General features: G+C 63.5%; 1 protein-coding gene across 3 annotated transcripts; it reads left to right on the forward strand.

Moving 5' to 3' along the window:
• The first annotated feature begins 2,828 nt into the window (after nucleotides 1-2,828).
• On the forward strand, nucleotides 2,829-13,458 carry PPOX (protoporphyrinogen oxidase). Of its 3 annotated transcripts, none has more exons than XM_044990773.1 (13): nucleotides 2,829-2,892; nucleotides 4,313-4,407; nucleotides 5,009-5,143; nucleotides 5,802-5,917; nucleotides 6,078-6,210; nucleotides 7,629-7,773; nucleotides 8,105-8,310; nucleotides 8,717-8,777; nucleotides 9,133-9,251; nucleotides 9,546-9,659; nucleotides 11,323-11,472; nucleotides 11,552-11,594; nucleotides 12,003-13,458. In XM_044990773.1, the coding sequence occupies exons 2-13, from the start codon at nucleotides 4,321-4,323 to the stop codon at nucleotides 12,137-12,139; spliced, it is 1,446 nt and encodes a 481-aa protein (XP_044846708.1). In that variant the 5' UTR covers nucleotides 2,829-2,892; nucleotides 4,313-4,320; the 3' UTR covers nucleotides 12,140-13,458. The 3 variants fall into 3 exon arrangements, with proteins under 3 accessions (XP_044846708.1, XP_044846709.1, XP_044846710.1); XM_044990774.1 differs by lacking the exon at nucleotides 2,829-2,892 and adding an exon at nucleotides 2,897-2,909; XM_044990775.1 differs by lacking the exon at nucleotides 2,829-2,892 and having other exon boundaries at nucleotides 4,124-4,407; nucleotides 8,105-8,295.
• The last annotated feature ends 385 nt before the right edge of the window (nucleotides 13,459-13,843 follow it).

The raw sequence follows: 13,843 nt of genomic DNA on the forward strand, positions 1-13,843 counted from the left end.
CTGGAGCCAAGCATGGGGCTGGGAGGTGCCAGCAGAAAGCTGGTCCTTGAATTTGTTTGTGGATGAGATTTAACACCCCCTCGTACGTTCCCAGAACACCGGCAGCTCCGGCATGTCTCGGCACGGTGCAGGCCTGTCCCCGCCGGCCTGAGGGCGTGTGTGAGCTCACGCTGCACAGGGGCAGAGTGGCTCCCTCGTCCAATACCAGGCCAACCCCCGGTACCGTCTGGGGGACAAGCCTCAAGTGGCCCCTGCCACAAACGCCCGACAAGGGGTGTGTGTGACCATTCAGCTGCTGCCTCCTCCCCATCAGCCCCAAGGCCTAGGGCTGGCAGGTTCCCCATGCTGCCAGGATCCCACTGCTCTGCAGCCGCAGCCTGGGGAGGGCTCCTGAGGGCTGCGCTGTGTGTTGACAAACATGCCGTGCTGGTTGCCAGGAGTTAATTAGCCCTAGCTGGTGGGGAAGGGGAGGCTGCCATCTCAGGGGCCTGCGTCCCTCGGGCTGCCCCAGTTGCTAAAGCGCTGCAGCGTGTTTATAGAAAGCCTGGCTTCCCCACGGCCCTTCGGGCTGCTTATTTCGGGCTCACGCAAGTTAAAAGGGCAGCAGAGAGGCCTCGGGAGGGTGTGGGGCACCATTCCTGCCCACAGCACTTCACTGCCAGGCTGTGAGGGGAGCTAGGCCCGGGCAGGTGAACTCAGTGGCACTACATGTGCCAGCCCAGCGAGACGCCTTCCCCGCCAGGAGAGGCAGGAATGGTCAGTAGCCTTTTGCCACGAGAGCTGTTTCTATGGGCTGCCGCTGCTCCCTCGCATGGGGCAATTTAAACAGGCCAAAGCCCTGGAGGGGGCCTCTGGGGGCCCCCTCTCCAGCTCAGTCGCCTAGGATCCAGCCTCTACATTAATGTTACCCCAGAGTCTCAGGCATGACCCTGAAAAGCCTCATCAGCATCACCCCCAGGGCTGCTCAGACCAGTTCTCTGATGCAGCCTGCCAGGTGCAGAATGGGGTGTCATGGGCCCTGGCGCTGCCAGTAGCCGGGACTCCTGGGTTCTCTTCATAGTTACAGCAGGGTCCTACTCCTCCCCCACCCCCCCAAGGGGGGTTTGGTTTCCTTGGTGGCCGTAAAGGTCCTTGGCATTAGGGTGCTGGAGACGTGCATGGCTCTGGGGGGTTCCTTCCATCTGGGGTGGCCCAGGGACTGAAATGGATGGGCCTGCTGCTCTCTGAGCAGGGCTCCTGGCCCTGGCTGCCAGATGGGATGGTGCAAGTCACACGTACCCGGGTCGTGTGAGCCCACATTGGGGCAGGGGCTGTTGGCACCTGACAGCAACCAGCCGAGGGCCTTTCCCAGCACCCAACTGGCCTTCAAATGGGCCCCAGAGCCTTGGCCACATGGGACTGCAGGGAAGGATTCTGAGAGCAGCGGAGCCTCGGAGCTCTTCTGCAGGGCCCCTGTGCAAGGGGCAGATGGGTCCTGGACCCCAAGCTGTTACCTTTAGGGCCAGGCCGCACTTGCAGGCCACCCTGAGGCTGGCAGGTCGGGGCTAGGCTAGCCCTGAGCTGAGAGCGTGTAGTGCGTCTCTGGCTGGGGCAGAGCTGGGTGCCTCAGGATTTAGGCGCCCTGTGCTCCAAGCGCCTGGTCACTAATTTGTTTGGCTGCTGAGGGGGGTCAGTTCCTCAAGCTGCTTGACTGAGCTCACTGGATTGAAAGCAGCGGCTTTTCTCTCCTCTGCAAGCCGCAGTCCAACCCCCCATGCCCTGACTCAGGGGGTGGGGAATTGGAGTCATTTGATGTGTCCATGTGTGACTGAGTTTTCCCGGGCACTGGGAGCCGCTACATACGGAGCGTACAAGGGAGGGTGGGCAGCAGGTTGGGATGCAGGTACAAAGGCCCCGTCAGGAGCTGACTCGAGTCCAAGAATGGAAACGGAGAAGCTTGATGACAGTGTGGTCCCAAGGCCTGGCCATTAACTGGCAGCCCAGGAGGGTGGACATGTGAATTCAGCCTGGCGACAGCTGGGAACAGAGGAATGAGGAGTCCAGGGGTGGCTTTAAGGTGCTGCTCTGCAGAGACAGGGGCCCCGACCGAGAGCTTGAGAGAGCCAAACGGGGGCCCAGGGGAGCCTGCCGCGATGGACTCTGACTTGAGCCTGGCATTCCCATGTCCCAGTATTGGGGCAGTGGAGGATGCCCAGGTGCTGCGTGCCTGTGACTGACGAAGGCTGCCCAGGGTCGCTGCAGACACTCCCTGTCTGAGCTCAGTTGGACTTGCTGCAGAGTCGGGGGGCTGGAGTCTAAAAGCTCCTGTTCGGAGCTGTGGGGTCGCATGTCCCACCCCAGAAACAATGTGGGCGCCTGGGGTCTGGCACACTAATGAGGTCACTCCCAGGGCCTGTACGAAGGCCAGGGCCTAGCCCAGACCCTGAGGAGCTATGACAGAAGGGATACGTGTGCAGCCGTGTGCCAGGATTGCCCTCATGTCTCTGCCCAAACTGTCTCCTGCCCTCAGTGCTGTGGATGGGGGGTTTGGGAAGGGTGGTGTGGGGGTGATACAGGGACTGGGGGGGTGCTATTGGGGGCAATGGGGGTAATATGGGGCTGGGGGATGGTAATGGGGGGTGATATGGGGCTGGGGGACGGTATTGGGGGCAGTGGGGGTGACACGGGGCGGGGGGGCCCCGAGCACGGCTCGCCCCGCTCCGCCTGCCTGTCGGGCTCCGCGTGACCCCGCCGGGCCTCCCCCTCCCCCCCCCCCGCTCGTCACAGGGGCGGGGCCGACCTCGTTGATTCAGGACGGGACGGTCTGCTGTCTGATTGGTCCTCACTCGTTATTCCCGCCTCCCCCTTAACCAATCCCGGCCGCGGCGGCGAAGGGGTATTTTTGCTCCGAGGGTGAGAGTGGCCGGACGGTCGGGACGGGAAGGAGGGGGCGGCGTGGGGGCTGGGGGCGGTTGGGGTGAGGGTTGTAGGGGCTGGGCCTGGAGGACGCTGGGGGGCTGAGGCGGGGAGTGGAGGGTTGTGGGGGGCTGAGGTTGGGGTGGCAGGGGACTGAGGCTGGGAGCGGTGAGGGTAATGGGGGGCTGGGGCGGGGGGTGGAGGGTTGTGGGGGGCTGAGGCTGGGGGCGGTCGGGGTGAGGGTTGTGGGGGGCTGGGGCTGGGGGTGGAGGGTTGTGGGGGGCTGAGGCTGGGGGCGGTCGGGGTGAGGGTTGTGGGGGGCTGAGGCTGGGGCGGTCGGGGTGAGGGTTCTGGGGGGCTGGGGGGCTGAGGCTGGGGGCGGTCGGGGTGCGGGGGGGGGGGGGCTGAGGCGGGGGTGAATGGTGGTGGGGGGCTGGGTGCGGTCGGGGTGAGGGTTGTGGGGAGCTGGGGCTGGGAGGCGGTGGGGGGCTGTGGCGGGGGGCTGGGAGTGGTTGGGGTGGCAGGGGGCTGAGGCTGGGAGCGGTCGGGGTGAGGGTTGTGGGGGGCTGGGGGTGGAGGGTTGTGGGGGGCTGAGGCTGGGGGCGGTCGGGGTGAGGGTTCTGGGGGGCTGGGGGGCTGGGGTGGAGGGTGGTGGGGGGCTGGGTGCGGTCGGGGTGAGGGTTGTGGGGGGCTGTGGCTGGGAGGCGGTGGGGGGCTGTGGCGGGGGGCTGGGAGTGGTTGGGGTGGCAGGGGGCTGAGGCTGGGAGCGGTCGGGGTGAGGGTTGTGGGGGGCTGGGGTGGAGGGTTGTGGGGGGCTGGGGGCGGTCGGGGTGAGGGTTGTGGGGAGCTGGGGTGGAGGGTGGTGGGGGGCTGGGGGCGGTCGGGGTGAGGGTTGTGGGGAGCTGGGGCTGGGAGGCGGTGGGGGGCTGTGGCGGGGGGCTGGGAGTGGTTGGGGTGGCAGGGGGCTGAGGCTGGGGGTGGTCGGGGTGAGGGTTGTGGGGGGCTGTGGCTGGGAGGCGGTGGGGGGCTGTGGCGGGGGGCTGGGAGTGGTTGGGGTGGCAGGGGGCTGAGAGCGGTCGGGGTGAGGGCTGTGGGGGGCTGGGGTGGAGGGTTGTGGGGGGCTGAGGTTGGGGTGGGGGATGGCAGGGGACTGAGGCTGGGAGCTGTCGGGGTGAGGGTAATGGGGGGCTGGGGCTGGGGGGCGGTGAGGGGCTGGGGGTGAAGGGTTGTAGGGGGCTGAGGCTGGCGGCAGTGCAGCGCGTTTCATGGGTCCCGTCCTACGTGTGGCTCTGTCCCATGTTGCTGGCCCCCTGGGTGGGGTCTAGCTCCAGAGACCCCAGGTTCAGGGGGAGCAGCTGATCCCAGTGTGGGGGCACGGCCAGCCCCTCGCCACGCTGACCCCTCTCCTCTTCCCCAGGCTGCTGAATGCAGAGGACGGTGGCTGTTGTCGGTGGTGGGATCAGTGGCCTCACCGCCTGCTACCACCTGGCCAGAAGCCCCAATGCTCCCAAGGTGAGACCTCCCCAGGGGCTGCCTGCGCAGGGCACTAACGCGGCGGGTCGCTGACCCTGGGGCCGCCCCACAGCTCTGGGGCCTTTCTGTGGAGACCATGGACAGCACCAGGGCTGCCCTGCCTTCCGGGGCAGAGAGGAGCCCCTTCCCTACGCCTTCCAGCTCTTGGCCTCTGTGCTGGAAGTGCCAGTGGGGGTATATGGTACCAGGTGTGGGGCTGGCTTGTGCAGCATTCAATGACCCTGGGATCACAGCTGCCCCACCCAGCTAGGGCATCGAGTTCAGGCCTGTGGGTGGCCCCTGATCCCTTCTGTGAGGCTCAGCCACCTGGCTGTGGGGCAGGTCCTGGGGCTCTTCCCCCACCTCTTGGTGCCAGACTCTGCAGCGCTGAAGCACCAGTAGGGAGATGGTGCAATCCAGTGCTGATCGTGCTGCTTCATGCCTGGAAATGGCCTCCACAGGCCACAGCCCAGGGCTCGGGGGAAGCTGGATTGGGCTGGGCTCCGGGGCGGTTAGGCTGCGTGTACCGGGAGCCTTGGTGTTATGAGGGAGAACTGGGGTGACTGCAGCCCTGCCCTGATGGACTCCCCCCTCCCCACAGATAATCCTGCTGGAGGGTAGCGGCCGCCTGGGGGGCTGGCTCCATTCCACTCGAACTGAGGACGGGGCCGTATTTGAGCATGGCCCCAGGGGGATCCGACCTGCCGGGACCGTGGGGAAGAACACTCTGCTCATGGTAGGTGGGCAGAGCCTGCAGAATGGGGGAGGGGGGCAGGCCCCAGCTGGGGGATGAGGGGGAGACCTGGAGTGTTGGCTCTGCAGCCAGGTGGGATCTGTCCAGCTGGGCTGATCTCCTGATGGAGGCGCTGGGAGCCCCCATGCAGGGGCAGGCCCCAGAACTGCCTCCTGGTGGCTGTGGGCACCTTGCAATCGCTCGCACGCCAGCAGGACAGCGACAGCTGGGTGCTTTTGATGCCAGTAGCTGGGTCTACCCCTGCTGAAGGGCTGGTACTCCTCAGCCCCTGGCTGGAATGGCCTTGGCGAGGAAGCAGACATGCCAGCGCACTACACAGCTGGGGGAGGGCAGGCAATGGCTTAAGGAACCCGTGGGGCACGGTCAAAGGGTGGGAACATCTGGCAGCTCTGGGGCGGTTTGGGTGGAGTCAACGAAATGGCTGTGTGCATTTGGGCAGAGCCTGCTGACTTTGGTCTGTCCTGCCCCATCTCAGTCAGGGCCAGGGGGTCTGGCATGACCAGGGCCCCCCCCGATCTCAGCTAGGAGTAGGGAGTCAGTGGGACAGCAGGGGCCCCCAATTTTGGTCATGGCCTCTTGGTGCTGCTCTAATACCCAGTAACATGAGCAGTCAGTGTCTGGCCTGCTTCTCTCTCCCTAGATCTCTGAACTTGGCCTGGATGCAGACGTGCTTCCGGTGCCTGGCGACCACCCGGCTTCCAAGAACCGCTACCTCTACGTGAGCGGGGCACTGCACAGGCTGCCATCCGGCATTGGGTACGTCTCCCGTGGCGGCTGCTGCCATCCCAGCAGCTAGTGACTGTGCCCGGGGGTGATGGGTCTGGGGGTGGGGACAGGGAAGGTTCCCAGCTGCACTGCCTCTGCTCACTTCGCTCGCCATGCCCCAGCCTGGTAACCCCTCTGTGTTTGTTGGCAGCGGTGTTCTGCGGACAGTGCCGCCCTTCACCAGACCCCTACTCTGGAGTGGGCTGCGTGAGCTGGCAGCCCCCCGGGGCACCCAGCCGGATGAGACCATCCACAGCTTTGTGAGCCGCCGCTTCGGAAAGGAGGTATGAGCCCAGCCTGTGCAGGGAGGGGAGCCTGGGAGGGGTGAGTGTGGGCTCTGTGCACAGGGCAGGGGGAGGCAGCTTTGTGCGCAGGGCACTGGGAGAGATTTAGTGCAGGGGAGGAGCTGGGGCTGGGCCCCAGGGCGTGGTGGCAGCAGCTCTGCCTATCTTCATCCTGCAGCGGGTGAGGGAAGGGAGCCAGGCGTGGCCCTCTCCGATGGGCCCCAGGCAGCCTGTATTCTGTGCCGCACTCTCATGGGGTTTTGCCTCAAGCCCTGTTGCTCAGGGCCACTGGAGACCCAAGACAATTTCCATAAGAGCCAGGGTGTGAACCCAGGTGTCCTGAGGCCGTTCTGCCAGGCTCTCCTAGTGCCCTGAGCGCAGGCAGACGCATGCAGGATTCTGCATTTCCCATTCCAAACTGCCAGGCAGTGTCGCTGTGCAGTGGAACAGCTGCCACTTCCTGCATTGCCATGACAGGTTTCTCTGTTGGTATCTCAGTGGGGCAGGGCCTGGTGGTGAAGCAGGAGAGACTGGAAGTCAGGGCTCCTGGATTCTATTCCTGGCTCTGCCACAGACACAGTGTGCCTCAAGGCATGGCTCTTCCTCGCTCTGTGACTCAGTTTCCCCATCTGTTCATGCCTGACATCCTGGTGGTGGGGAGCCTAGTTGCCACGGTGCTCTGGAGCCCGAGGGTGGGAAGGTGCTCGAGGAGGTGAGGGGTGAACAGGCTGCCAGCAGGGCTGGAGGGTCAGAGCACCACTGAGAAATGGCAGAGAGGGAACTTGCTGGGAGTCCTATGAATGGAGAGAGGGGCTGCTTCAACCAGTATGAACGGCAGAGCAGGCGGCTCCTGCCCCCAGCATGGGGAGTCCTCCTGCCCCATGCTTGATGGTGAGAGAAACCTGCTGTGGGGGGTGTGTTCCCCCCTGTGGGGTGAGCATGGTCTGACTGTAGGCCTGGCACTGGCCTCTCTTCAGCAGCTGGGGGTGTGGGAGCTGTGCGTGGTGTGGGGGTGTGTCGGGGTAGAGGCCTGTGGTCTGACTGCAGGCTTGGGGCTGGCCTCTCCAGTCTCTGCGCTCAGTGCTGGTGGGGAGTGAGCCTGGCCTGGTGCAGGGGCTCTGGGGGCTGCCTGGCAGCCTCGTCTGCCCAGTCCTGGTGGGAGAAAGGGCAGGTGGACCCAGGGTTGTCCCTGGTCACTCCAGGGTTTGTGGAGCCAGCTGGGGGGATGGAGAGCGGCACTCCGATCCAGGGTGGTCTCTGCCCCTTCACACAGCTGTCCCCTGGGGGATGCAAGAGCTGCCCTCACTGGCTGTTCAGCTCACCCAGAGCCCCACTGGGAAGATCCCTTCTCTCTTGCCTGTGTCCAGCGGGTGGGGCTGGGGTGGGGCCTGACTGATCCTCTCCCCTTGGTTCCCTAGCTGGCCGACATCGCCATTGACAGCCTGTGCCGGGGGGTGTTTGCTGGAGACTGCCGGGCCCTGAGCATGCGCTCCTGCTTCCCTGCGCTGTTCGAGGCTGAGCAGAGGCGGCGCTCCGTCATCCTGGGGATGGCCCTGGGCGGAGGTGAGAGTCCGCCGCGCAGCCTCCTGCAAAGGGGCTCTGGAGCCGCTGGGCCAGGGATAGGCTGCACCTGTGCTCTAGAAGAGCGTGATACAGAAGGGCTTTCCACAGGGACAGGAGCATGTGCCTGAGTCAGGACCCTGCTCCATCATTGGCTGGCTGTGCAGTTTCCTCCCCTGGCTCCCAGGGCCAGCTCTGATCTCAGGGAGCCCTTCCCATTGGTGGCAGCTCAGTTGGGTCAGGGCAGCGGGATAGAGCTGGGAAGTGGGAAGATTGGCGGGTTCCTGGGGGATCTGCCGTGTGGATGAGTTTTTAGTCTGCTCTCTGCTCCTAGGGAAGGGCCCCGCCCTGGACTCGGCGCTGAGCCGCAGGGCCCACGACGAGCGCTGGAGCCAGTGGTCGCTGCGTGGTGGCATGGAGACACTGCCCGAGGCCCTGCAGGACTTCCTGAGACGGCGTGGGGTGGAAATGCACTGCCATGCCCAGCTGCGGCACCTGGAGAGAACGGCAGCTGAGTGCTGGCAGGTGGGAGGCAGCAGGGTGCGTCCTCTTGCACCCCTTCGGCGTCCCCAGGGCTCTGCTGGGACATGGAGGGGAGGGGAGCTGGGCTCCAAAGGGTTAAACTGAAACCGAGCCTCCACTTTTTGCTGCATTTTCTGGTCAAACACTTCACCGTTGCCCAATTCAGGTGCGAACATGAGTGGTCAGAGCAGGGGGCGGTGGGAGCCAGGACTCCTGGGTTCTGTTCTCAGTTCTGGGAGGGGAGTGGGGCTGGTGGTCAGAGCAGGGGGGTTGGGAGCCAGGACTCCTGGGTTCTACCCCAGCTTGGCCACTTGTCTTCCTGCTGGGGTGAGTCACCTCTCTGCACTGTGGGGCAGGGGTGTAGGCCCAGGCTTGCCAGCAGGTGGGCCGAGGTCTCTGCTCTGACTGTGCCTTTCCCATCTAGATCACCCTGGAGGATGGCAGCGTGAGAGCAGACCATGTGATCAGTGCCATCCCAGCCAGAGGTAGGGGCGGTGCTGTGCTGAGGGGAGCCCCTCTGCTCTGCTGGGGATCCGTGCCCAGTGTGGTCCCATGTGGCTGTGGAGCCATCTAGGCACTCAGGAATTGTGGGGGTTGGGACTCAGTCTCTGCTTGTCCAGCAGAGACCCCGCGTGGGTCTGAGCCCGTTTGGTAGCTGGGCGCTGCATCCCACTCAGGGAACCCTCCCCTCTGTGCAGGAGTGTGGGCTAGTGGTGAGAGTGGCGGACTCCTGGGTTTTCTCCCTGGCTGTGGTTTGGAGCAGGCGTTCTGGCTCTGCGTAGAGGGGGAGAGGGGTGTGGAGCCCCCAGCTGCTCTGTGCTGAGGCGTCTCTGTTTCCAGCTCTGGCGGTGCTGCTCCCCGGCTGGGCCGAGCCGCTGGCCCAGGAGCTGCGCAGCATCGAGGCCGTGTCGGTGGGTGTGGTGAACCTGCAGTACAACGGTGCCACGCTGCCCATCACGGTGAGACTGGGGCACCCCCGCCTGCCACCATAAACCCCTGCAGCCCCCGTCCCCGAGCACCCAGCATTACATGGGGCTGAGTGGGAAGGGAGAACTCCCCAGACTACAGCCCTAGCCTCATGTCATGGGAGGGCCTGGGAGCAGTGGGTGGCTGTGGGGTGGGAGCTGTGGGGAGCTCCCAGCAAGTCGTGTGCGGAGCTGGGGGTGAGGGCAGGGTGTCCACCCGTCTGCCCATCCAGGGGGAAGTGGGGCAGACCCTAGGGGGTAATAGGTGTTTCCTTGTCTCTGTCCCAGGGGTTCGGGCACCTGGTGCCCTCGTTTGAAGACAGCTCCCTGCTGGGCATTGTCTACGACTCGGTCGCCTTCCCGGAGCAGAATGGCAGCCGTGGCCCTTCCGTCCGGCTCACGGTGAGCCCACCACCCTGCTCCCTCCAGGGAGGCATGCTGGTGGCAGAGGGGGCTGGGTGTGGATGTGCACAGGTCCAGCCATGGGCCCTGGCAGCCTGACCCCTGGTCACAGGGTGAACAGGCGCCGACTTTCTGATTTTCCCTGGGGGTGCTTAACACCTACTCCCCTCCTTCCCCCAAGGCCCCACCCCTGCCCTCGCTCCTCCCCCAGTGCCTCCTGCCCACTGCTGACCTTGCTGTTCAGCGGCAGGCAGGTGGCACTGGGAGGGAGGGGGAGGAGCTGATTGGCAGGGCCCGCTGCTGAGTGCTGAGCACCCACTTTTTTTTTTTCTTCTTTCTGTGGGTGCTCCAGCCCTAGACTATCCATGACAAGGGGGCTGGTTCCACCACAGCACAGGGCAGACAGCTATGGCATCTGGCCCAGGATCCCCAGCATCCTGCTGGCTCCTCCCATGGGCTGAAGGTTGGCCTGGTCTGGCACCAGCTCAGCCGTCCTCAGTGTGGGGCAGGGGATCCTGGTTTGGGGCCAGGCCTGGTCCTCTGGGGCCCTGTTTAAAATAGACTTTAAGGTCAGAAGGGACCATTATGATCATCTAGTCTGACCTCCTGCACAACGCAGGCCCCAGAATCTCACCCACCCACTCCTGTAACAAACCCCTGACATATGTCTGAGTTATTGAAGTCCTCAACTTGTGGTTTAAAGACTTCAAGCTGCAGAGAATCCTCCAGCAAGTGACCCATGCCCCATGCTGCAGAGGAAGGCGAAAAACCTCCAGGGCCTCTGCCAATCTGCCCTGGAGGAAAATTCTCTGTAGTAACTCAGATCCCACCCTATCTGGTGTCCCATCACGGGCCATTGGGCATATTTACCGCTAATAGTCAAAGATCAATTAATTGTCAAAATTAGGCTATCCCATCATACCATCCCCTCCATAAACGTATCAAGCTTAGGCCTTGGCTACGCTTGTGAGTTACAGCGCAATAAAGCCTCGCAGAACACTGTACCTCACTCCTCGTCCACACTGGCAAGGCACATTCAGCGCTGCTGGTACCCCACCTCCTCGAGAAGAGTAACGTTTGCTGTGCCTTGATTACAACTCCGGGTGTCAGCGTGAAGGAGGAGTTAACTTACTGCGCTGTGATAATCCCCTTATCAAGTGGCCATTCTTCTCATTGTTGTGATGGGCTGCAGGAATGCGGAAGTGCCCTTTCAAAGCTCCATCGGAGAGAAAAAGCAAACATTTTGCTGTTGCTTTGAGTGAATGAGTGAGAAGCAGGGGGGTCTGAACTTACAGGGCAGCGTGCTGTCCCCCCCACCCCTTTTGAAAAGGACGTTGCAACCACTTGAATGCTGGGAGAGCTGCCCATAATGCACTGCTCCCTATGCAGCTGCAAATGTGGCCAGGCCAGTGCGCTGGCAGCTGGCAGTGTGGACAGACGGCAGCGCTTCCTCTACTCAGCTGTATGAAGGCGGGTTTAACTCACACTGCTGTACAGCTGCAAGTGTAGCCATGCCCTTAGTCTTGAAACCAGTTTAGGGTAGGGAGGGGGGAGATCCTGGTTTGCTGGAGCCGTTACCCCTCCCCCTGCAGTTCAGAGGAGTCCTCTTGGCCCCCAGACGAGATCCTGCTCCCCTCCTGAGTGGTTGTTTCGCTGCCTGCAGGTGATGCTGGGAGGTGCGTGGTTCGAACAGGGCTTTGGGGACCCAGACACGGTGCCACAGGCCGTGCTGCTGAGCCGTGCCAAGGAGGCAGTGAGGGCACACCTGGGCATTGTGGCCGAGCCCTCCCGCACAATCGTCAAGGTGCTCAAGGTAGGTGGGGTGGGGGTGGGCAGCACTGGGAACCATACAGGCCAAACCAGCTCTCACCCTGTCTCTGGTCCTTCCACAGGCCTGCATCCCCCAGTACACGCTCGGCCACTGGCAGAGGACAGGTAAGGCTGGCAGAGCCCTTGGTGCCCTCTCACATCTATGGCATCAGGCTGCCCCTCGCATGTTATCCCCTCTGCAGTATCATAGAATCTCAGGGTTGGAAGGGACCTCAGGAGGTATCTAGTCCAACCCCCTGCTCAAAGCGGGACCAATCCCCAGACAGATTTTTACACCAGATCCCTAAATGGCCTCCTCAAGGATTGAACTCACAACCCTGGGCCAATGCTCCAACCACTGAGCTATTCGCCCCAAGTCAAGCCTGGGGGTGGGGTCCTGGGCTGGGCAATGGGCCACACAAGCACACACTCCCAGGTGGGATTTCTCAGCATAGCCAGGGGAGCACAGCTCCATCCCATGTGCTGGGGGTGGTAAAGACCCCTCTAGCCTCACTCCCTCTGTCCCCCTGGCAGATACCATGCGCCGTTACCTGGAGCAGGAAGGATTACCGCTGAGCCTGATCGGGGCCTCCTACCAGGGTGTCTCTGTGAATGACTGTATCTACAGTGCCAAGCTGGCAGTCACCCGGCTCCTGGACCAGGCCTGCTGATCTGCCACTGGGCGCCCATCTCTTGAACTAACTCTGTTTCGAGCAGGGAACAGTGGAGCCCCCTGCCAGGCAATGGGCTCTCACAGTGCGAGGAGAGGCTGCCTCCTCTGAGGGCACTGGATTCCTACCCAAGGTGGGGTGGGGGGCTGGGGGCCCCCTTGTGATAGAGGGACATCCCCAGAAGCAGTGAGAGAAGGTGAGTGTGGAGGCTGGGGTGCTGACTCTCAGCAGCTGTAGGCTGCAGCCTGGGTTCTTCCCAGCAGTGGTCAGGTACCAGCCCAAGAGAGGGGCTGGGCTGGGCTCACCCAGACCCTCCCTTCCCCACCCCCAAGGCTCCCCCCAACCAGCCCTTGGCCAGTGTGGTTCATGCTGCGGTTGTGGAGCTCAAGGGGGGGGGGGGGGGGATTGGCTACGACCCCTGCACTGCAGCTCCCTGGAGAGGCCCTGCACCTCAGGCTCTGTCATTGACTAATAAACCCCCCCTGGCTATGTTAGTGTGGCTCTCTGCTGACTGATTCTCCCCTCACTACAGCATGCTGGGCTGGGAGCAGGGCAGGCCGGTGCCAAGGAGTACAGCACCTGGCGCTGAGCTTGTGCTGTGGCAGGGGGGGGACACCGCTAGGTCCAGAACAGCTCAGGAGAAGCAGCAGCACCCTGGTGAGGTGCCCATGGCAGGCAGCCAGTTTCTAGAGGCTCTGTCCGGGCCAAGGGAGCTGAGTGGAGGAAGTCCAGCCCCAGGCTCCCTGGGCTGTGATAGCCCCTCCCCCAGAGGGAAGAGCCAAGGGCCACTGTAGGACCAAACATTTTATTCAGCTCCTGCATGGTGCAGCAGCAGCCAGGCACGGCCAGCACGTTCCTAAATAAATAACCACAGCAAATTGTCAACAGCTAGAGGAGGATCAACCCCTGGGCTCCCCCAACCACCATGGGGGTGGGGGCTAGACAGCCCCCTTGGTCACAAACTGTTCTGGGGGGAGGGGATGGGATGGGATGGGATGGGAGCAGCCCGGCTCTCTAAGCACAGTCTACTCAGCACCCATCCCTTAAAGTGAATTCAGTGCCGGGGAAGGTGCTGCCTGGAGGCCTTTTAGCAGGTATAAGCCAGGCCTGCAGCAGCTGGCACCCTGGAGGTGCCCTGGGCTTATGGGCCCTTGGGCAGCTGCCACTGGGGCTAGGGCTGGCCAGGCACCAGTGCCACTAATGCCCAGAGCAGGGGGGAGGGGAAAGGCTCCAGCTGGAAGCCCAGTCAGTGGGATCCTCTCCCTGCTGCTCCAAGCAGCAGGACCAGCCCTGGCCATTTGCCCAGCTGCTCCCGGGGAGGCTCCCAGCATTTGCCTCTTGCTTTAAGGGGGCAGGGAGGTGAGGCTCAGGCATGAGCCCCTGCCCTGGAGAAAGGAAGCCCCCAGCTGGGATTCTGCCCTGCCCTGCCCCTGCTGCTGTAGCCCCAGCAGGCTGGGCACCCAGGGCACAGCTAGGTACATGGGAGCCTGCTGGTGCTGAATGCCCTGGCTCCTCCATACCCGAGCAGGGCAGCCAGCCGCAACAGGGCCTGGGGGAAGGACATGGCCAAAAGCCTGAGCACAGGCTAGCAGCTCCCCGGCTCAAAAGCCACCACAGACAGGGCCAGGGGAGTCAGGCACAAGGCAAGTACTAGCCTCCAGGAAAGGAGGGAGCCCAGTCCCCCTTCCCCCCCTCAGAGAGCAG

This window comes from Mauremys mutica, chromosome 17, assembly GCF_020497125.1.
Source record: "Mauremys mutica isolate MM-2020 ecotype Southern chromosome 17, ASM2049712v1, whole genome shotgun sequence".
Lineage (NCBI taxonomy): Eukaryota > Metazoa > Chordata > Testudines > Geoemydidae > Mauremys > Mauremys mutica.